The sequence below is a fragment of the Herpailurus yagouaroundi genome, unplaced genomic scaffold, assembly GCF_014898765.1.
Source record: "Herpailurus yagouaroundi ecotype Mexico unplaced genomic scaffold, PumYag 28, whole genome shotgun sequence".
Taxonomy (NCBI): domain Eukaryota; kingdom Metazoa; phylum Chordata; class Mammalia; order Carnivora; family Felidae; genus Herpailurus; species Herpailurus yagouaroundi.
This window is the reverse complement of record NW_024412376.1, coordinates 41,546,527-41,570,369: the sequence shown is the minus strand read 5'-3', so window position 1 is coordinate 41,570,369 and position 23,843 is coordinate 41,546,527. Positions and strand designations below refer to the sequence as shown.

General features: G+C 38.6%; 1 protein-coding gene across 3 annotated transcripts in view; it reads left to right on the top strand.

Annotated features, from left to right (window-relative positions):
* The window catches only part of ARHGAP10 (Rho GTPase activating protein 10), a 339,539-nt gene that overhangs the window by 217,717 nt on the left and 97,979 nt on the right, over positions 1 to 23,843 (top strand). For all 3 annotated transcript variants that reach the window (XM_040472772.1, XM_040472753.1, XM_040472763.1), the window contains 3 exons: positions 5,797 to 5,855; positions 17,091 to 17,196; positions 18,857 to 19,016. In XM_040472772.1, the coding sequence (XP_040328706.1) occupies positions 5,797 to 5,855; positions 17,091 to 17,196; positions 18,857 to 19,016 (325 nt within the window). The remainder of the gene's footprint in view (positions 1 to 5,796; positions 5,856 to 17,090; positions 17,197 to 18,856; positions 19,017 to 23,843) is intronic.

Below are 23,843 nucleotides of genomic sequence, written 5' to 3'. Positions count from 1 at the left end.
ACCCACCCTTGCTCCCGTATGTACAAAATAGCAATAGTGCTGAGATTGAGAAAGCATGTAATAGATGGAGAGGGAGAGGGATATAAAAATACAATGAGTTGCATATGTTAACTTGATGTGCAAAGGATGCTGCCGCTCCAGGAGGGAGCTTTAAACCCATTTTAGTGTTTGGTAAAATCATGGCTACTAGAGTTAAAGGGATTAACCAAGGTGACTCAGTTATTGGTGTGGAAACTAAGGGCAAAAATCCAGTTCTTTTGTAATAAATTGCATGTTTTTTTCTCCCTTTTCCACACCAGTTTTTTTTTTTTTTCCTTGTGGGATAAGTAGTTTAATAAACTTAGAGGATCTTTTTATTGAGTACCGTAAGTAAAATTTCTTTTTGGTTCTTGATACTTACTGAAGCTAGTCCCTTATCGCTCTTGGTCTTGTGTTGCTTTTTCTGCCTTTTTCTCTCTTTGCGTTGCTTTATCCTTTTGAATTCTGCTTTTAAGCAAACATTGCCTAGAGAACAACATTATGAGATGCTATTATTATATAACTTCACTCCTAACAATATACACAGTCTGCCTGAATGTGATAAAGTGATTATCATAAAATGGCAGATGCCTTGGGAGATTTTGAAACTTAGGTTGCTGTTCTTTCCCCTGTGTTATTTTTAGCAACTAAAAATGCAGTAATTAGGATTTAAGTAATACTTTTTCTGGTGGTGCACCAAATGGGAGAAAACAGTTTGTATTTTGGCTATCTGCTTATGGCCTGAGCGTGTGCATTTCTTTCAGTACAAGAGGTAATACAGCGTGATGGTCAAGAGCATGGTTGGAGCCAGCCTGCGTGGGTTGGAATCCCAGCTTTGTCACTGAAGGCGCCATAGCACAAGTCGAATATAGCTTTTCTCACCACAAAAGCTATTGCTCTTGAATTCTTCTCTACGCAAATAACCCAGCCATCATATTGGATGGGAGGCTGGAGGTGGAAGAAGGGAAATAGCCAAACCCCTCAAACCCTAGGAGAGAGATAAAGATGTGCAGCACATACGTGTATGCCATCTCCTTGTTTCTTGTATTGACTTGAGGCAAAAATTCTTTACTTGAGTGTTTTAGAGGGCTGAATACCAGCTCTCTGATTGAGTGCCTATCTTTTCAGACCATAATTTAGATTTTCAGCCACGTGTTCGTTACAATGGGTTCCCATGGTGAGGGGACAGATGAGCTATTTTGTGAGGTTTTTAGTAAACTGATTTTACCCAGAGGGAACTTTTAAAGCCTGGAAACTAGAATGGAAGTTTTGGGGAAGAAAATGCCTGCTTAGATAAATATTATGATTTATGTTCTTAGATCCCAAGGGGTGGCAAAGAGAGGTAGCTCAAAACATGTTGGATGGCAAGTTGAGAGATACAGTGACTCAGTATAATACATCTTGTGTGGGGAACGTGTCATTTTTATTACTGCTTCCCGAACTTCAACAATATTTAATACTTACTATTTATGCTGTATTGACTAGCACACATATGGCAATGGTAGAAGTAGCTCGTTGAAGATACCTAGGTACAAGTTCATTTTTATTGGAAAAGCAATGCTGTCCGTGCTTTTCCAAATGTTCTCTCCCCCCTCCCCCATTTTCTTCCCAGTACCATTTAGCTTTTCCTTCTGTGCCAAGGCGTCATTTTCCTTCCTTGCCATTTTTTACTTGTCCGTATTTTGAAACAAAAAAACCTAAAGGTTTACTTCTTTTTATTGAGGCTGTGGTATAATTGCTTTTATTTTTCTTCTTTAAATGAGAGCGTAGGAGATGAAGGGGAGGGAGAGGGGAAATAAGAAACAGCTTTTCCTCACTAGGGCTTTAAGTTTTAGTTAATGTGCCTACAGTTGTTATGTGTGTGTGTGTGCATATGTTTCCTAAGTGGTGTGTAGGGAATATAACCTGTAAATATGTTTTTGCACCTGTTTTATTTGCTTTATAAACCACTTTATTCAAGTGAAGTTGACATATAATAAACAGAACATTTTTATAGTGTACCTTTTGATAAGTTTGACATGTGTTTATGCCTGTAAAGCAGTCAAGATAATCAGGATAGTGATCCTAACCACTAGCCCCCAAAGTTTCCTCATGCACCTTCGGAATCTATCGCTCCCACCTTTCCCTTTCACTCCCTCATTCCTAGGTTACCACTGCCCTGCTTTCTTTCACTGTACATTATTAATTTGCTTCTTTTATAATTTCATATGAATGGAATAAAAATACATCTTTAAAAAAAATCTGGGTTCTTTTATTCAGCATAATTAGAGATTCATTTGTGTTGTGGCAAGTCCAGTAGTTCATTCCTTCTTGTTGCTAGTGTTCCATTGTGTGGATACACCACAGATTATTATGGTTCATTCCCTTGCTGATGAATATTTGGGTTGTTTGTAGCTTCTGGCTATTACAAATAAAGCTACCAAAAACCTTTCTGTATAAATCTTTGAGCAGACTTATATTTCTCTTGGTTCAAGCCTAGGAGTGGAATGTCTATCTAGATTGTATGTTGGATATATGTTTAACAGTTTGGGAAACTGACGAACTGTGTTTTTCCAGAGTGGTTGTATAAGAGTTCCATTTCCTTTATACCCTTGCTAACTCTTGATATGGTCAGTCTTCTTCATTTTAGCCATTGTAATAGCTGTATAGTGGTAGCTCATGTACTTTTTTTTAATGTTTGTTTATTTTCAGAGAGAGAGGGTACATGAGTGGGGGAGGGGCAGAGAGAGAATTCCAAGCAGTCTCCGCACTATCAGTGCTGAGCCTGATGCAGAGCTCATGTCAGGAACCATGAGGTCGTGACCTCAGCCGAAATCAAGAGTCAGATGCTTAACTGACTGAGCCACCCAGGCACCCCTCTCATGTACTTTTGTTTTTCATTTCCATTATGACTGATAATGTCAAGCTTTTCTACGTGTGTATTTGCATTCTCTGTATCTTCTTGGGTGAAGTGTCTGTGTCTTTCATGCAATAAAAAAAAAAATGGAGTTATTTGTTCATTTGCTCTGTTTTGATAATTTTTTAATGTATTTTGGATACAAGTCCTTTCTCAGATACGTGTTTTGCAAATGTTTCTTCAGTCAGTGGCTTGTCTTTTCATTCTCTTAATAGTGTGTTCCAAAGGGCAGTCAATTTTAATGTGGTGCAGTTTATCAGTTTTTCTTTGTATGAACTGTACTTTTGGTGATGTGTCAAGAAATCTTTGCCTAATCCAAAGTCACCAAGGTTTTCTTTTCTATTTTCTTCTAGAAGTTTCATAGTTTTAGGTTTTACACTTAGATTTGTGATTTTTTGAGTTAGTTTTTATGTAAGATACGATATATGGATCCAAGTTCCCTTTTGAATTTGAATGCCCAGTTATTCTAATACCATTTGTGGGAAAAGCGCTCTTTTTTCCCCTGAATTATCTATTTAGATGATCATACAGTTTTTTTTATTTTAGTTTGCTAGTGTGGCAAATTGAATTGAGTTTTGTTTTAATATTAAGGCAGTATTGCATTTGTGCCGTAAACCCAACTTGGTCATGATGTATTATCCTTTTATGTATCTTGTTGAATTTGAACTTTGCTGATTCTATTTAGAATAGTTGCATCTATATTCATAAGTATTAAGGTCTGTTGCTTTCTTGTAATGTCTGTAATTTTGGTACTAGGGTGGGGACATCAAAGAACAAGTAAGAAAGTATTCCTTCTTACATTTTCTGGAATTTGCATAGAATTTGCATAGGATTGGTATTATTATTTTGGTAGAATTCACCAGTGAAGTCATCTGGGCCTGGGGTTTTCTTATTGGCAAGATTTTTAACTACAAATTCAGTTTCTTCAGTAGATGTGTTACCTGATTCTTCTGGAGTGAGCTTTGGTAGTTTGTGTCTCTCAAGATATTTATTCTTTCACCTAAATTACTGAATTTGTGGGCATAAAATTGTTCATGCTATTCCCTTATTTTCTTTTAACTATCTTTAGAGCCTACAGTGGTTTTACAATTATCTCTACCATTCCATCATTCCTGGCATCAGTAATTTGTGTTTTCTCCTTTATTTGCTAATTACTCTGCCTAGATTTATTATTTTCATTGATTACCTCAAAGAACTGCTTTTGGATTCATGTATGTTTTCTATTTTTCTTGTTATCTTTTTGTTGATTTCTGCTCTGATCTTTATATTTTTTCTGTTCTTTTGCTTATTTGGGGTTTAATTTACTCTTTTGTTTTTTTGTTTTGTTTTCTAGCTCTCTAAGATGGAAAGTGAAGTCATTGGTTTAAGATCTTTCTGTTTATATAGGTGTTGAATGATATAAATTTACCCCTAAATACTGCTTTACTAATAACGTCCCTTAAATTCTGATGTTATATTTTCATTTTGCTCAAAATACTTTCTAGTTTCCCTATCTTTTGGGTTTTCCAGATATCTTTCTGTTACTGGTTTTTAATTCATTTTTTATTGTAATCAGAGAAATAGGTGGTGTAAATTGAACCTTTTAAATTTATCAAGAAAGATTTGTTTGATGGCCTAAAAAATGGTTTATCTTGATAAATGTTCCATGTGTGCTGGGAAAGAATGTGTTTACTGCTGCTTTTGGATGGACTAGCATTTAGGTGAAGGACATATCAATTGGATAAAATTGGTTGATAGGATACAGAAGATGTGAATAAAGCTAACTGATTTTTTTTGGTCTACTTGTCTTATCACTTATTAAAACAGAGAGGTATTTAAATCTCTTGCCATAGTTGTGGATTTGTCTGTTTCTCCTAATAGTTCAGTTTTTGCTTCATGTATTTGGAAGCTCCTGTTATTAGATTTGTTAACATTTAGGATTGTTGTCTTGTTAATTGTCCTTTTTATAAGTATGAAAGGAACTTCTTTATCCCTACATTTTTCTTATATCTTTTGTCAATGTCTTAAATTTGTGTGTGTGTGTGTGTGTGTGTGTGTGTGTGTGTGTGTGTGTCTTTGATTTTTTTTTTTCTTGAGTATTTGAAGAGGAATTTCCGGGTTACACGATTTAAACCTTTTAAAGATTTTTAATATCTTGCCAGATTGCCCTCCAGAAAGACTGTGCAGATTGATACTTGTCTTAGTGTTCTTGAAGTGTTTTTATAGAGTACAGAAATCTGGTCTTCTAAAATTTAAGATAATGTATAAAAGTTGAGTGAATTGTAGCATTCTTTTGACCACAGGATAAAATATACTACCATTTGTGTAATCTGCTTGGTAGAAAATTAAAATTATATGTGTAATTTTCAAGTTGTCATGTATTTTACATCATATCTTTTATTGTTTCATATGCATAAGCCAAAAGTGGATATCATGTTTCTATACTAGAGATATGTAAGAGGAGAGGTTATGATATTTGTTTAAACTTTTTAACATATTTTGTAACGTCTTCAGTTAATATTCTAGAGATGATTTTCAGAATTTTATGCTTACATTTGGTTGCATTGAATGTTTGTCTCTAAATAAGCTAATATGTGGAAGGAAGTTTTATGTAAAAAATCAGATATTTATAAAGGTACTTTCCAAGATTAAATATGAAATATTATGTGCTTAGATCTGATAGGGATTTGTGGCTGCTTAAGCTTTGGTAGTACCTGATGCAAATAGTGCTTTATAAGGTAATCCATTGGATTTATGTATCTTTTTGATATGTAAAAATGTTTCCTAGGGAAGTTTTACACAGTAAATGATAAATGCATATCATACTTATAACCTTTTATAAAAAATGAGCACAAAGAGTATAGTGATCTGTTTGGTAATTCTGAGCTGTCCTTTTCATACAGGAGTCTTCCAGAGCCTCTTATGACCTATGAGTTACACGGAGATTTCATTGTTCCAGCCAGTAAGTATGATGTAGAGGTACAGAGACAGTTGCATGGTTGACAGTGTGTTTAAACTAAAATTTCCATGTGAAAAATCTAACTTTGTGTTCTTGTAATCTGTGTTAAAAATAGAAATCACTTCAGAAGATGTTTGGTTTGTTCTTTTAGAGGGTGAAAAAGAGGGACAAGTAATATATTCATTCATTCATTCATTCATTCATTCATTCATTCATTCATTCATTCACATTTATTTATTGCCTACTGTGTGCTAGTCACTGGTAGATACTGGGTACATGGAACCGTGAAAGGATTTCTGCCCTCAGGAGTCAATTCTCTAGCAAGTATTTGGGCACACGCACCTCCCACTGTCCCATAAAACATATAGTAATGGCATGAACAAAGCGTTGTGGGAACACACAAGTATTTAACTTGCAGAAGGTTGGGGAAGATTAGCAGATTTGGAGAGATTAGCAGGTTGGAAATGGCTTCATATAGAAAGATATTTAGATGGAAATTACAGGCAGAAGGAGTATTATGAGATAATGCCAGAAGCCCACACAGTATCTGATAGAGAGTGAATTATATGTGATAAAATGTTAAATAAAAAAGGCCTATAGTCGGTAGAATTTTAATTTGTGATTAAATTTTTTGTGAGTCATAATCATTTGAAGCTGTCTTGTTTTCTCTCTATTCATACACTTAAGTTTTTGTGTTTGACACGTGGTGTTTAATCGTCAAAGTCTTCTGAAATACATTGGTGCTAGGTATTTAATAGTTAAGGAGATGAAGGTTGAGACATGTTAAGTAACTTGCCAGATTATAGGGATCTTTATTTAAAATTCAAAACCCAAGCTCCACTGGCTGAAACCTGCAGTATTGGTTTTCACAGGTGCACCGACAGTAGCTATAATCGTATTTTCATTTCCTCCCCACCCCCCCCCCCTTGGATGTATTCCATAGTTTAATCTGTTGAAAAATTCAGAGTAATCCCTTTGGGTCCTATGTTACTGCTGCCCGAACATTGCTTTAAATGTTATCTTCTTGTGAGGTCTTTGGTCCAGCCAGTGTAAAGGTTCCTAGTGTGTTACAGAAGGAAGCAATGTGTAGGCCCAGCTAGACTGTACATATAAAATAGGCCTTCGGAAAAAGCAAAAATGTGGTTCTACTCACTTTTGTTTTCACGTGGAAGAGGATTTTTTTTTTTTTTTTTTAAGAGAATTTGTATGATCAAGGAAGTGGGGGAAAATTTTCTTGGCAAAAACTCAAGCAAAGACTTAGTTGTTTTGATTTCTTCCCTGTGGCATTTTTGGCAAACTGGGGAAAGAGAAATTAAACTCTAGTTGGAGGACAATTGTTTCATGTTGTTCGCCTTAGAGACTGGAAAAAGCAGAAGAGTGCCAGTTTTAATCTAGACTCCTTTGAGAATTGGAGAAAGATAAAGTGATTATGGAAAAAGGTTTTAAATTACCACAAGTTAGTGTCATTATGATTATCACGCCTTATAATTGAAGCCAGTGTGTTTGAAATTCTAAGTCAATGTTGTTTGCCAGATGAAGTCTTCCTAAGAGGCGAGGACTTAGGAGTGGTAATGAAGTCTATGGTGGTAGGAAATGAGTTTAAGGAGTTTGTCGAGACTGTGCTTGAACAATGTGGTAGAAGAGATTGCATAAATATAAACTGTATCATCCCCTACTAGACCTGTACCTTGTGTTTTGCCTCCTGACTTTCTGGGGATGCTGTAAAAGAGTCTTGACAATGATTTGAGTAACAGGCCTGTTTCAAAGAAATACTGTAGCTGCTGTAATTATTGGCATGTATTTTCACCCAAGTGGAATTGCAGGTGGAACGGGACCTGTAGTTACCTTATTTAATGAGAAAAAGTACATGTGTTCAATGGGTGTATCCAACATTCCGAGTGTAGACTTTGTTATTTGAATCTCTGTGAGTGCCCCTCTCTTTACTCACAGTGCCTCACTTAGGAAGGAGTGTGCGCACAAATTCTCTAATCTTCCTCACAGCTACCTTCAAGTATTGCATGAAACCGTTACAGAAGGCAGGTGGCCAAAATTAGTCTCCTCTTCTGAATATTGTTGGGAAATGGGGATTGCGGTCAAGTTATCATTTTCTATTGACAACGGCAGAGATTACCTTGATGTGCGAAAGTGTCTGTTAGCAGAGCTGACTGCTAAAATTACCAAGCATTGCCAGTCTTTGTTACCGCCTCTCACACCAGCACAGAAACTAATTTTTGATTCCTTCCAGTCATGTGCGGTGGTTTCCATCTGTTCTATGCTATTGAGATGGTCTCTTCTGCCCTCCCTGCTGAGAATTCTGAAGGTTTCTCCTCGGTCCCTTTATTTTCTCCCTCTCGGTTTTTGTTTTTGTTTTTTTTTTTTTTCCTGTAGACTTCTGTTCAGAACCCATGGGTTAATTTCTGGAGTGCATGATACAAATAGGAATTTCATTTGATTTTTGTCACCACAAAAGACAAACAGTTTTTGTTCTTCATTCTTAAAAAAATACTGACTGTTCAGTGTTGGATGCCTTAGGAAATTAATTTTTCTTGTTCTTTTTTCTTTTTTCTTTTTTAGAGAAAATTGAGAGTTAACTAAACCCTCTCAGCTGAGAGAATTAACTGAAATTGCCGAAAGGAACTAGAGTTTATCGGTCTTAGGGAAACCACTCCTTTGTTTCGCTTTTGCTTGTGCACGCAATACTTCACTTCTGACACTTCTGGTCACCAACTGTGTGGGATATTTTCCCCATGCCAACCAGTTCTGTGATATCAGCTGAGCATCCTACAATTCAGTTCAGATTCTGTCTACTTGGAGGTAGTGTCAGATCCCCCAGGGTCAGGGCTCAATCCCACAAGACTGCCCCACTTCAGACACCAGTCACAACTCCTGGGTTTTCCACGGGACTTCTGACTGACTAGAAATCAGAGTTTCACAACCTCCACCTTTGGTATGATAATTCCTTAGAATGGCTCACAGAACTCAGGGAAACACAAACTTATATTTTCCAGCTTATTATATAATGAAAGATATGCTAGAGGATATGATGAAAAGCCAGGTGAAGAGATACATAGGATGAGATCCAGAAGTGTCCTGAGTGCAGAGACTTCTGTCCCTGAGAAGTTGGGGTGCTCCACCCTCTGGACATGTACATGTGTTCACCCATTCTGAAGCTCTCCAGACTCTACTGTTTTTATGGAGGCATCATCATGTAGGTATGATGGATTGTGAACTCCACTTCCAGCCTCTTGTCCCTCTCTGGAGAATGGGAGGTGGGGCTGAACATTCTGAGCTTCATGTTATAGCTTGGTCTTTCTGATTACCAGCCCCCATCTAGGAGCCCACCAAAAGTCACCTCATTAGAACAAAAGATGATCATAGCACCCAGGAAATTCCAAGGGACATAGGAGCTCAGTTTCAAATACTCCTATCACTTAAGAAATTATGGGGGTTGTAGGAATTTTGTGGCAGGAACTAGCATCAAAGACTAAATATTAGAAGATTCTCTGAGCACTCGTATTTACAAGGCTTTCAGAAGCTCTATGTCAAGAATCAGAAACAGAGACTAATATATATACTTCTTATTACTTCACAACATCTATCTTGTGAGAAAATGTAATAAGCTTTTAGTATAGAAATTCGTAAGATGAAAACACAGTTTACTTGGTCTGTGCAGGAATGCAAAAGATGTGCCCACCTGCGGAAGGCTGGGGTGTCTACCGGAAGGTGTTAACTCTATGGCATTTCTTACTTCTGGGAAGGTTGCAGTCCATGGTCTATGTGTTAGTCTTCCAGGCTCAGAGTCCTTGCTATATCATATTGATAAAAATTGGACCCATTCTGGATTGGACTCATGTTAAGCTTAGTTTGAGAATGACAGCTGTAGCTTGGATGCCTAATATGGCATCACACAAAAATATTTACCCCCGAACAAGAACACTTGTCTTGCTATGTTCTATATGTTTTCTTTCTGTAGTCAGATTACTTGGGAAGCACAATCATAATCACAAAGTTCTTAAGTCATTTATGATGAAAAATACAACTATTACGGGATCCAGGACACTGGTATTTGCCTAACTGGAATGTTCTATTCTTGTTGATAAACTTGCATAGGAAGCAGGAAAATCATGTGGTCTTGGTTGGGAAAGACTTGAAACCTGGACATTAAAGGAACTGAATGCCTAATGATATTCAGCTATTTTAGCCTGATACATTCATTTCTCAGTGGATAGGGTCTCCCACAGAAGAACTGGAATACTTGATGTCTGTTGAGTGAGGCACCTGGGGAAGTGTTTGCATATTTACTGCTAATGTTTTCCTAAAATTACAGTACTGTTGACTTATGACATTTAAATATTGAAATAATTTAACATTTATCTGCCTGGGTAGCTTTGATAAGCTCCAGTAAGCTGTGATCCTGTCTTTTTCAGTCTCTTTTGTTGGCACAGCATCCTAAGCACATAGACCTTAAGTGTTGTGGATGCTGATTTCTAGCTCCACAATTGTAAAAAATGCTTTTGCTATTACAGTAAACTAATTTCCTGGCATATGTTAGGAATTTGGTATTATGATTAATTCAGTATTCTAGATTTTTAAAATGGTATTCCTGTCATTATATAGTTTATATAAGTTAAAACATAATGAAATGCATAGAGCATAAACAACTGAACATAATTTATCTAATTATATAATTTATCATTTAGAAAGCTTTTCTTGAGTACCTTAGTTATTATTAGTTTGTAGCCACTTGGAAATGAAATGCCTATTTAGTACAGATTTCTGATTAATGTCAAAATGAAGCAATGTTTTGAGAAAAAAGTAATTTTACTTTAAAAGCCTTACTTCCAAATATTCTTCTTTTTGAAAGAGGAAAAAAATGCATACTTGAAAAAAGTGTGTGTGATTTCAAATTAGATGGATGTGGGAGGGGCACTCAAAGAAGGAAGTGGAAGGCTCTAACTCTAATTTCAAAACCAATTCTATTTTTAGAAATGAAGAACCTTTTTCTGAGAGGGTGGGAAATGATTTCTGTAGCTTGTGTTTCTGAATAAGTAGTAAATCCCCAAATATTAAAATTAGATTTTCTTTGGGAAAAAAAGATTATTAATGACGCAATAGACAACATGAGTTAGAAGTAGCTTTTTTAGTGCAAAATTTTGGAAAATTTTCAGTTTTGAATGTATAAAATTTTTACTGTTGGCGGTTATCCTTTTATTCCTTTGGAATATTTTTACTATTTTTCAGAGTCCCAACTTTAGTTTTTCCCCCCTACATACATACATTCATTCATTCATTCACTCATTCATTCATTCATAGCTTATTTATTTTGAGAGAGAGGCAGAGAAAGAGGGAGAGAGAGAATCCCAAGTAGGCTCTGTGCTGTCAGCGCAGAACCCAGTGTGGGGCTTGAACCCTGAACCATGAGATCATGACCTGACTGGCAATCAAGAATCTGATGTTTAACCAACTGAGCTACCCAGGTGCCCCAGGAAAATGTTATTTTTTAAAAATTCATTTCATCTTTCTCCAGTTTTGATTTGATAAGGCATTACCTTGGTTTTAAGTCTAGATAAGAAACTTGATTGTAATTAATCACGTAATTTGTGGGGTTTTTTTTTTGAAGTATAGTTAGCACACAATGTGATGTGAGTTTCAATTATATAACATAGTAATTCAGCAAGTCTCTTCATTATGCTATATTCATCACAAATGGAGCTACCATCTGTCATCATGCAATGTTATTACAATACCATTGACTGTTTCTCCTATGCTGTGCCTTTCATCCCTGTGACCTATTCATTCCATAACCGGAAGCCTGTACTTCCCACTTCCCTTCACCCGTTTTGCGCATCTCCCACCCCACCCCCTCACCCTCTGGAAACCACCTGTTTGTTCTCTTTGTTTATGAGTCTGTTTCTGCATCTTTTGTTTGTTCGTTTGTTTTTGTTTTTTAGTTTATACACTTAAGTGAAATCATATGGTATTTGTTTTACTCTGATTTGTTCACCCCTCTAGGTCCATCCATGTTGTTGCACATGACATGAGCTCATCCTTTTTCAAGACTGAGTGATACTCCTTACCCAAGTCTTTAGATAGTTATACTTTTGTTTTCAGTGAAACTTAGTCTGTATCTAAGAGTTTTTATTATGTAATATGATTTGATTATTTTCTACTTTATCAGGTGCCTTTTCATTTCTTAGCCTTTTGTTTCCTTTGTCTTTAGCAATAACTGTGTCCTGTGCTGTGAAATCTCATTCCTCACTCTAAAATATTACTGTTGGAAGTATAAACTGGCACAGGCTTACCTTTACAATCACTGGAAGCAACTCCTGTGTTCATAGAATTTGATGGTGTTGTGTTCCTTTTAATGACATGGAGAGATGTCCATGGTATTTTAAATGAAATAGGCTGTTTGCACGTTTTGTTACAAAAACAAAATTATGAAAGGTATAAACCTAAAATTTGTCAGCCTAAGTTGGGAAGGATGAAATTTATTATGAGTAGCTTAATATAAGTGAACTTTTTGTTGAAACATAATAGAAATATACATGAATAATAAATATATAGCTTAATGATTTTTTTTTTTTTTTTACCAATTAATGGTAGCCATGTTATCAGCCCTGGATTAAGAAGTAAGACATTTCATAGTTCCAGAAGCTCTTCCTAATACTCACACAGTCACTATGGCATGTAAGCACTCCCCTGACTTTTTTTTTTACTAAAAAATGTTTTTTAAATGTTTTTTTATTTTTGAGACAGAGAAAGAGCATGAACGGGGGAGGGTCAGAGAGAAGGAGACATAGAATCTGAAGCAGACTCCAGACTCCAAGCTGTCAGCACAGAGCCCAATGCAGGGCTCGGGCTCACGGACTGTGAGATCATGACCTGAGCCGAAGTCGGATGCTTAACCGACTGAGCCACCCAGGCAGCCCAGCCCCTGATTTTTGATACCATAGTTCCATAGGTTAGGATTGCTGCATTTGACTGTGTGTAAATGGGAATCTCTTCTTTTGCATTCAGCTTCTCTTGCTCATCTTGTGACATTTTATCCATGTGGGGTGAATCAACAGTTCATTCACTCTCCTTGTGGTACCGGTTTCCATTGTATGAACATAACCACAATGCATTTATCTGTTCTACAGTTGATGGAGACTTGAGTGGTTTCACTTTGGGAGTTAACAAGAGTGTTACTGCTATGAGCATTCTAATGTATGTCTTTCAGTGAAAATTTATATGCATTTCTCCTGGTTTTGCGTAGAATTTTTGGGCTGTGGGTTGGAATGTGTGTGTTCAACTTCAGGGGGCATAGCCAAAGAGTTCTCCAAAGTGATTGTGCCATTTCATTGTTCCCATGTAGTTAGAGTATGACAGGTCCAGTTACTTCATATCCTTGCCAGAGCTTAGTATTTTATTCATTTAGAGCCATTCTGGTGGTGAGAAGTAGTAGCTCATTGTGGTTTTATTTTTATTTCCCTGATAAATAATGAGGTTTAGCACTTTTTCATATTTTTATTGGTTTATTGGCTAATGTCTTTCGTGAAATTCCTCCTCCAGTCTTTTGCTTATTTTTCTTTGGGCTGTCTCTTTCTTTTCTGATTGATTGATAGTTCTCCATAGTCTGATTGTAAATTCTTTCTCAACTATATGTATTTCAAATTATTAGTGATTTTTTTTTTTTACTAAGTTCTTTTATCTACATTTTCTGACATTTTAACAGAGCCAATATTTAGTTTTTACAAGAAGCAAAGAGTAAAACCATTATCATTTTGAAGAAGCAAATTCCCTAAATCAGGCAAAGACAAAAACCATATTATCTCACTTATATGAGGAATCTTAGAAAAGACGAAAACAAGCAAATTAATAGATACAGAGAACAGATTGGTGGTTGCTGTGGGGGCTGGGGAGTGGGCAAAATGGGTTAAAGGAGTTGAAAGGAAACAAACATCAGTTATAAAAAGAACAAACTTCAGTTATAAAATAAATCATGGGGATGAATGTACAGCATGGTGACTACAGTTAATAATACTATACTGCATATTTGAAAGTTGCTAAGAGAGTAAATCTTGAAAGTTCTTATAAAAGGATTTATAACTGTGTGGTAATGGATATTAACTAGATATATATCTAGGATTATATACAAATATCAAATCATGTTGTATAACTGAAGCTAACATAATGTTACGTCTCAGTTATATCTCGATAAAAAACAAATTCCTATTTCTTGATCTGCTTTACCTTTCTTCCCCTTTCCCTTCCATTTCTTGGTTTTCTGAACGAGTGGTCTGAAATTCTGCTTTCTCTGTCCCCTCCAGCCACCCATGTTTTAGCCTTCTTGTGTTACTAAAGAGGGGATCCCGACTGGCAAACTTAGAGGTGGGTGTCTGGGCTCTCCTCCTGGTCTTTCTGTTCCCTAGTCCCTTGTTAACTATTGATACCACTGGCTACCCAGGCCTTGCACGTTTCTTCTCACTTCGGTTTCTAATGACAGTGAACCTCCTGGTCCTTCCTCTTCTTCTTCCTCCTGTGCTTTGCTTAGCCCCCAGTTGGCATCTCCTGTGCACCCCTCTGGAGATGTTTTCCCAGCAGGGCCCTCTTAGCTTTCTGGAGTGGTTGGGCAGCCTTGGCCGAGTGCTGGAGGCCACTCCCTCTGAAGAACACTGCTACCTTTATCTCTAACACCTCCTACCGTTCCCAGCTCCCAGTTAGATACCAGGCCCTTGAACATCCCTTCCTCCTTCACTCCCAACCATCATCTTTCCCCTCAAACCGGCGACGTCTCCTCTGCTCCTGTCTGTCAGTGGGACTGACCATACTATCACATGACCCAGACGTGAAACAGTGGTCATCTTTGCCTTCTTCCTTTGATCTGCAGCCAGTCTGAGGCTAGATGCTGTCATTCTGCCTCTTCCGTAGTAGCTCTCACTCAGTAAGAGTAATACAAACAATAGAGATGATGGCGCCTGTTTGTTCCTGTGGAGTTTTGTGCTTTGCAGGTGTTATGTCACTGAATCCTATAATGGCTTTTTGAGATAGTATTGTTAACTTCATTTTGCAGAGGAGGAACTGAGGCCCAGAGAGGTTAGGTACCTTGCTCATGGCCACTTTCTGTCAGGTGGAAGAAGCAGTTCTAAATCCTGCTTGCAGGCTGTGCTTCTTCGCTCTACTTCCTTCCTTGTAATTCTACTTCCCGTCCCCCTTCCTGCCTCATCACTTCTTGCTCAGATAGCATTTCCCTCCTAATTTGCTTTTTTTTACCCCATTCTAATCCATCTTCCAAAAAATGTCAGGTATGTCTTCCCCAAATTTAACTCTGTTTGTCTCTTTTCCCAGCCTTACTCACAGTGACTACTTTAGAACCAACAGGAAGATGGATTCTTCAAATTTGCTTTTATAAACCAAAGTTTGGTGTTGGACTTCTTATAAGGTTGAAGTGCTCTCTGTCAATAGGCTGTGTATTTTCTCATACTGTTTGCAGAATCTGGAATGTGCCCCTTATGCCTCAGTTCTGCTTTTCCTCAAATTCTTCAATGCTCAAGACCCAACTCAAATGTTCTCCCTTACCTGAAACCCTTCCTCTGCTGCTGCAGTCAATTCTCTGTGAACCTCCAAGCAGTCTGTCACTGTCCTTTCTGCTGCAGTAACTGATCACTGAATTTTTATCAATCACTTCTTTGACATCCCTGAAAACACCAGTGGAATTCTCTATAATAAGCATTTTATTGATTTGTTTGATAATTTTTGGTTAAGAACACAATAAAGGGAATTTGGGCACATTGCTGATAAAAGCTGTGGATAATCCATTCCAAAGTCTAAGGGATAAAGTGAATGTGTGAGTTCTCTAGGGCTGCTGAATGGCTTACAACAGTCAGTCAATCAATCAGTAAGTAAGTAAGTAAGTAAGTAAATAATATTCATTCATTCACAATTCTAGAGAATAGAAGTCCAAAATCAAGGTGTACGTTGACAGGGCCAGCCTCTAAAGGGTCCAGGGAAGGCTGTTTCCTTGCCTCTTCCAGTATATGGTGGTTTGCAGCAACCCTTGGCATTTCTTGGTTTGTGGACACATCACTCCAATCTCTGCCTCCATTGTCACATGATATTCTCCCCTTTGGCCATCATATGGCCATCTTCCCTTTGTGTCTTTGTTTTCTTACAAGGGCACCAGACAGATTAAACCACCACCCTACTCCGAAACGATCTGTCTGATCTGACCTGATGTCATCTGCAATGACCTTATTCCCAAATAAGGTCATTATGTTAAGCATGTCTCTTTATTCTGATGTTTTGGCATCTGGGGCTTTACTGACCCTGGGGAGCCTTCTCTCCTGGGGCTAACCAATTCCTTGAGATAGGAAACTGAGCATGTTTTCCATATGCCAACCAAACCAGAGCCCCTTTTCTCTTCCAAACTCTGTCTTTTGGGCTCTTACACTCCAAGTCAGTATTCTCCTGCCCTAATCAGGGCCAGGTACCAGACATCTGAGCACAGCCCCTGTACCTCAGAGCCTGCTGAAAGAATTCAAGCCAACCAGTCATTCTAACTCTGCCTCACCTGTTCCTTCACATGGAAACCACAATAAAGCCCCTTGACCACACTTTCCCCTTCTTCCCTCTGCCCCACTCCTGACCCTGGCGCAGCCAGGGTGTCCTGTGCCTTCTGTTTCTAGGGATGTGTGAGTATAAACTTCTTCCTTGAAGTCAGTCGTTTCTATGTTTGTGTGTCTTACCATACCTGGTGAAAACAAACACCACGCACATTTTAAAACAGGCATGTTCTGAGCCGCTGGAAGTTAGGGCTTCAGTGTATCTTTTGGAGAGAGAAAATGCAACCGGTAAGTGGGAAGAATCTATCTGCTGATGTTTTACTTGCATTCCATCGTGGGGGCAGTGAGCCAGTGACTGAACTCCTTCAAGTGACGGGCAGACTGGAAGTGTAGCGTGCCAGGATGAGAAGCTGGAGTAGCCCTCTATTCTCAAACATCACCCCAGGGAGAGGCACTAATTGCGTTCGCATAGAAATTACCTCATAGGAGAGGCTCAGAGACTAAGGAGAATAAGGCAAAAGATAGCTTTCCTCTCTCTCTCTTTCTCTCGAGAAGTGGCAAAATACATTTAAATTCTCTGTTTAAAGATGTAGAACAGATGAACCTTTGTAATGGTTGATTTTTAGGACTGTATTTGATTCTGAGTAATCTGTTTTTTTTTTTCTTCTTTCTCTTCTTCTTTTTTTTTTTTTTAAAGAAAGTGGAAGCCCAGAATCTCGCGTCAATGCTATCCATTTCTTGGTACACAAACTGCCAGAGAAAAATAAAGAAATGCTGGATATTTTGGTGAAACACTTAACAAAGTAAGCCTCTTTTTCCTTCTAACTTTTTCTGTTTCACTCTGGGTGCTGTGAAGGGTTCTTGGATTTGTAACAGTTGGAAGTGGGGCTGTCTACACAATACCGGGGGCCACGCCTGGAAAGGCAGGCTGGACATTTGACTCACTGTGTATGTCTTGGACAAGACCATTGAAATATGATGCTTTCGTGAAGTCGTATAATTATTTTCTTAACATCACTGCCAGCAACTTGGGGTTTGATTGGAAGTAAAAGAAGAGAATATTATACACTTCCCTGTACACAGATTCTGGAAATGTGATTATAAGTCTGTCAGCGAATTTAGCCTGGTTTCACACCTACCTAACTCTAAGTTTGAACATGTCCTTGAAGTTTGTTTAATCCAGTAATAGGTAGTAATTTCATATGATCCATTCTATTTTTTATTCCTTCTTTAAAAAGCAAGCAAAATCTAATCACTCAGTGGAAAAATTAGTCCTTTCTTCAAATATAAATGATTCTTAGATCACTATAATTATAGAATTTTAGAGGTAAGTGGAAGCTGAAAAATGCTGTTTTAGAATTTATTTTTTTATTTTGTTACTTATTTTTAGTTTACATAAAAAGAAACTGAAGGCCAGGGAATATTATGACCTGCCAAGTGTCCTACTACTGGTATAGCCATTCGTTCATTCAACATATACTTCCTGAATGCCTTTTTTAGGTGCTAGTGGATACATAGACGAACAAAGATGGACAAATTCCCAGCTTTCATGAAGTCCCTTCTTTCTAAGAGGAAAAAAATCATCATCAGATTACAAATAAAAATACAAAATAATTTCAGATAAGTGATTAAAAAAAACAAAATAGAGCGAGGGGTTAGAGAATATATATTGGGTGTAAGACTACAAAGAGGGTTATCATGGAAGGTATCTGGAGGATGAGACCTTTGAATTGAGGTCTGAATTAAGTGTCAGGGCTTGTGAGAACAGTTGTCCAGGTTGCTCAGTGCACAATGTATTGGGCCAAAGGGGTGAATGCGGGTGCTCAAGTTCTGGGTGCTTGTGAAGCCAGTTCTTGCAAGAGTGCCATACAGTCTGGTCATTACTGGAAGCCAAGGGTATACATGTCTGGGGAAGGAGAGGATATTCTAAATAGAGGGCAACAGTAAATGAAGATCTTTGAGGGGCATAAGCCTAGCATAAACATAGATTTGTTAAGAACGCCATTGTGGTTAGAGCAGGGTGTCACAAAGAGAGTAATAGGAAGGTAGGCAGGGGCCTCATCATCTAGGGTCTTGTCAGATCCTGTTATTTCAGACATTGAGACATTGAGGACAGTGGAGTCTCTTGACTCCTTTTTTTTTTTTTTTTTATTGTATTGTATTGTATTATTTTTGAGAGAGAGACAGTGCAAGTGGGGGCAGGGCAGAGAGAGAGGGAGACAGAATCTGAAGCAGGCTCCAGGCTCTGAGCTGTCAGCACAGAGCCCGACGTGGGGCTTGAACTCACTGACCGCAAGATCATGACCTGAGCCGAAGTTGGACTCCCAACCGACTGAGCCACCCAGGCAACCCTTCTTGACTCCTTGTTTTTAACGAAATACAGAGTTGGAGAATAATGTACATTCCTCAGTTATTGCCTCTCTTTTAACTGGAGACCTATCTTTCCCCCCACGTCTATGTTAGTGTTTCACATCACTCCAAGCAGAACTTAATGACTGTGGCAAATTTGGGAGTGGTGTTTGGACCAACTTTGATGAGGCCCCAGGAAGAAACTGTTGCTGCCATCATGGATTTGAAGTTTCAGAACATCGTTGTGGAAATCTTAATCGAAAACCATGAAAAGGTAAACTCTCTGTTGTTTTCTCCTTAAGGAAATTCCTGTTTTTGGCTTTACCACCAGATGAAACTGTCCTCTAAGATCCTCCCTCCCTCATTAAATGATGATATTACTCTGATGATGAACTTGGTTCTGAGAAGTTCCCACTGAGCTTGTGTCTTCTGATGGCTTTCCATAAATCTGAAGTTTACTTGGTCTTCTGTTGCCTCAGTAGTTTAAGGAAGAAGCATTTAACCCAGATGCAAATGAGTATCTGCAATATAATACTGGAATCTTCAGGTTTTTTGCTGCCTTCAGTCCTATCCTTGGATTTCTCAAATTCTATTTCTGTCACACAGGGAAAATATTTTTGCCAATCTGTGTCAGACTCTCCCTAGAAAAACACACATGAAACTCCCCCTGTCTCCCAAATTGTGCTAACAACTTCAGGGGATTCATATGCATCCTTGATTCTGGGAACCCCAGATTAAGAATCTCTGGTTTAAAATGAATAATCTCTTTGGTGACACATCTGCTCACTTGTTTCTCTGTAATCAGGGGACTATGGGGTTTTTGAAAATACGATAGATTCTTTCAAGAACTTTTATGTAATTTTTCTTCATCCTCATTATAGATGAGGACCTTGCTTCTAATTGTCCTCACTTCTTCTAAGATAGGGAATTTGAAAACTGTTAAAATCCTTGGTTACTCATTTGCTTATTAAAAGTTTGTTTTAATTTGTTGGTTCTTTTCAACTGAGATTGTATTCTGTGCCGAGCATATATTAGGTGCTAGGATGTGAAGACGAACATTACAGTCCCTGATGGAAAGCAGCTCCCAGTATGTGGGGTACAGGCTGTCTGGGGACCTGTATCTTATAGCACTTATCCATGTCTAACATGTTATGTAATTTGTTTATTGCCATAGTTACCTGTTTCTCTCTGCCAGGTCCTTGAGGGCAGAGATCTTTTTTTTACACTTAGAATAATACCTGGTACATGTTGGATGTTCAGTTAATATTTTTTGGATGAATGAATGAGCTCAATAAATTTTGAAGGGGGCAGAGGAGTGGGAAGGAGACAGAGGTGTTAGGCTCTATGAGCAAAGCACAGCGAGAGCCTTGCTGCATTTGCTGTTTGCTAGAGCAGTTCTAGCTTGTGTGAATACTGGTTCCCACTGAAGAGTTAAGGGTGAAACCTAGTCAGAGATTTTCTTTCCCAGTATAGCATAAGCAGCTTGTTTATGGGTGTAAGACGTTTGGGTTTTTGTTTTGCTTTGTTTTGTTTGTTTGTTTGTGGTGCCCTAAGCTATCCAGACAGCCTCAAGGAAAGATGGCTACTAATCATTTTTAGAAAAAGAAATAATTAGACCCACAGGCTTTGAAACAATGCTTAGTGGTACAACTATCATTAGGTGAACTCCCAATTAGGGAACTTTCATGCAGTTTATTTGTGAAAATACTGGCTCTGGGTCTTGCTCTCATATAAAAGGATCTCCATTTAATGCTGCAGCTTCCTATTTTCTTCTTTTATTTGAAGCTGAGAAGGTAAGTTCATGATTTTTCTGCTGGGAAGTAGATTGTGCTGCTTCCACCTTGTTAACAGACCTTATAGGAATTTCTAAGTGGCGCTGGTGAGCCAATTATAATGGTTACAGCGGATGAAACTGAACCAACTCTCAGAGAGGAAGCTTCCTAGAGCTAAGTAGAAGGCTTGCAGGTTTCCCCTCTGCCTTTCTGTGGCTACGATAGATAATGCTGCAAATGCACAGCCAGTGTGAATTGAAGCAGTGAGTTTCCTATCAAGAGGGGGGGTAGGGGGCTGTTGAGTTTCAGATTCTTCACTGTGTGCATGGGGTTAGGTTTGGATGTACAGGGTTGCTTGGGTTGGGGAGCTGTTAGCTTGGATTAGTTTTTATTTCTGAGAACTTAATTTCCCCGTTTCCTCCTCTTTTCACTCTGATTTCATCCTTGTCCACTTTCACTGCCAGCTCTTTGTCCCACTCAGCTGGACTTCCTCTCAAAGCCCAGGCCCAGCTCTGAGGAAGGATATCTCTACTGAAGAGGGTGGCTGTGCAGGAAAACTTCATATGGACGCATGGACCCACGGGAGCCAGAGGCTTCCTTGGCCACAGACCCATGTTTACCACCCAGAGATCTTGTCTTTGACTTCAACATTGTGAGGGAGGGATATGGTTCCTCTTAGTAAATGCTTGAGAACAAAATAAAAGAGAGGGAGGGAGGGTAGAAGGGTTAAAAAGAAGAGTCTTCTGGGGGAGGAAAGAATTATAATAGACAGGGGGGTAGAAAGGAGGGGCAATGAGAGAGAATGAAGAGACTTAAGTAGTGTCTATGAAGGAGAACAGACAGAGGGGAAAGTGACAATAGAAGGAAGGCATTTTCTTTTCCTCACTTATGTTTCCATCCTAGGAATGTGAAAAATGCTGCCTCTGACCAGGAAAGTCACCAAAGCAGAAGAGGAAACTTTCAGCATATAATTAAAGCAAGAAAACACTAGATTAATTTTGGAGTTAGAAAAAGGCCTGAGTTAATCTGCCTTGGAGATCACATTTTATCCTAGCCTCTTTGCTGTTTTCATAAAACCCATATGTACTCTATAGGAAACTTAAATCGACATGTTTTGGCTTCCTTCCCACACAGTACATTAAGATATTGTTTTAAAAGAAGCACTCACGGGCCAAAAATATCATCAAGGTCTTTCTTCCCGTGCAAACCAGAAAATTGCATTTCCCAGGTGGAAAAGGGTACTGTGAAATTCCCACCGATTTTCAAGTTGGGATTTTGCCTTAGAATTTATGGGGTTTGCCTAAGTTTCATTCTTGACAAAGTATACTTGTTATGGATTAATGGGCATGTTCGTGGTGGGTGCCTTCTCAGAGTTGGATGTGAGATGTGGGGGAAGTGAGGGCAGTGAGTCCGGCAGGGAAAAGGAAAGGTCTGTCCAACAGTAATGGCGGGATGCGGTGGAGAATAAGCGCTCTCACAGAGATGCGGAGAAAGTTGCTGAGACTTCAGAGGCGGATTTATGTGTAACTGTGAGGAATCTGGAACGTTTCCTGGCTGGGTGGTTTGAATAGGTTTTAGAAGAGAGTTTGAACAGGTGGAGTATGTTTTAAGAGGACATTTCAGGTATGGGGAAATCATGTAATCAGAGAAGCACAGAGAGTAGGTGTGTGTTATGGGAATGCGGCTCCTGTTGGAACATAGGTGAGTGGTATGAAATGAGATTGGAAAGAGGTTTGGACCAGGTGTAGGGAGGCTGGGAATGCCACCATAGGACTTCTGGATTTCACTTTATGGGTACCAGGGCCTCTCCTGGCTTTCAAGTAAACTGCCTCAGGAAACAGGGTTAATCTGCTTAATCTGGCAGCAGGGTTAGCGAGTAGAAAGTAGAGTAATAACAGACCAGGTGAGGGGTCACGCGGCTTGTAGTTGAGGACATGGTTGTGACAGTGGAAGTTCAAGGGTGGCGGGCATCATCTTGTGAGGCACAGTAGACACAATCCAGGGTCTGGATCTGTGGGCCATCTCAGAGGAATGTGTCATAAATCATGGTCAGTAAGTCACACCTGAGGACCCAATGCTGGAAGAATATTAATGTCATTAATAAAAAGAAGAAAAAAAAATTGGGTTTGGGGCAAGAGTTCAGTTTACGGTGTGCTGAATTTTATTCATCTGGATGTGTAACAAACAGTTGGAGATGTGGGGCTCAAACTTGTGAGAGAATTTAGTGGAAGGAAGTATAAGAGGCAAGAGATTGGCATGGCGCCCTTTGTGTTATATGCTTTTGGTCTACTACCTGGGGTACTTACCTCCTGTAACCCTAGTGTTTACATGTGTGTATGTGTGTGTATGTACACACTTAAAATGGATATATAAAGTAAAAAAATATTTAAAGTATTGCATATATACCTAATAGTGTGCCTGTATGTATACACAATTCTTATTACACATACGTCCCTTTATACCATGTAAGAAAACTGAAGGGTGAGAGATTAGCTTGCTTGTGGGCACACAGCTGGTGAGTGGCAATGCTTGGGTTGAGTTAAGGATGGTTTGACCCCAAACCTTTGCTTCTCATCACTAGGAGAAGATTAAGAACAATATCTTTGAGCAAAACACCGAGATTTTTCTATTAGTGATAAAACAGGAACCAGAAGAAACCCAAGCAAGTTCAGTGTTAGGGTTGTCAAGGGGCATTGTCAGTGATGCCGGATGTTGTCCCTGTGGGAGAGTACGACTATTGACTCCAAGAGTAAAATGTCTGTTGGGAGCAAGAGCCGAAGTTGACTTGTAAGGGTTTAAATGGGTGTGTGTTCAGGAATGGGTGATAGCAAGTAGAGATCTGCATGTGTTTTTTCCTGTAGGACAAGAACAGACAGGAGGAAAAGTCCAAGCAGACAGGACAGGGATGGGAAAGAGTAGGGGAGGACTGCTGGCACTTGAATTGTATACAGCTTGCTAATCACTTTTAATTCTAACTTCCTGTTAGCTAATTTCTGGGATGGGGAGCTCTTTAGAGGAGCTTAGTTAGACAGGTGGGTAAAGAACCCTCCTGGGAGTTAACAGTTTGTTGAAATAGAGCTCATTCTGCTCTTTTATACATTTTTAGTGTCATAAAAGAAATTTGTGTTGATAATGCGACATCCTCCTTGTCTCTCCCCAAGTCCCTGAGGGCCCTGGAAGATTATGAAGAACCTTTGGGAATCATCAAAGAAAACATTAATATTGGTGCGGTTTTATTATCTTATTTCATGTTAATACTTAAATTGGCAATTCATGTAAAGTAAGAAATATGTTACTTTCAACCAAATCACTTGACATAATATATAGAA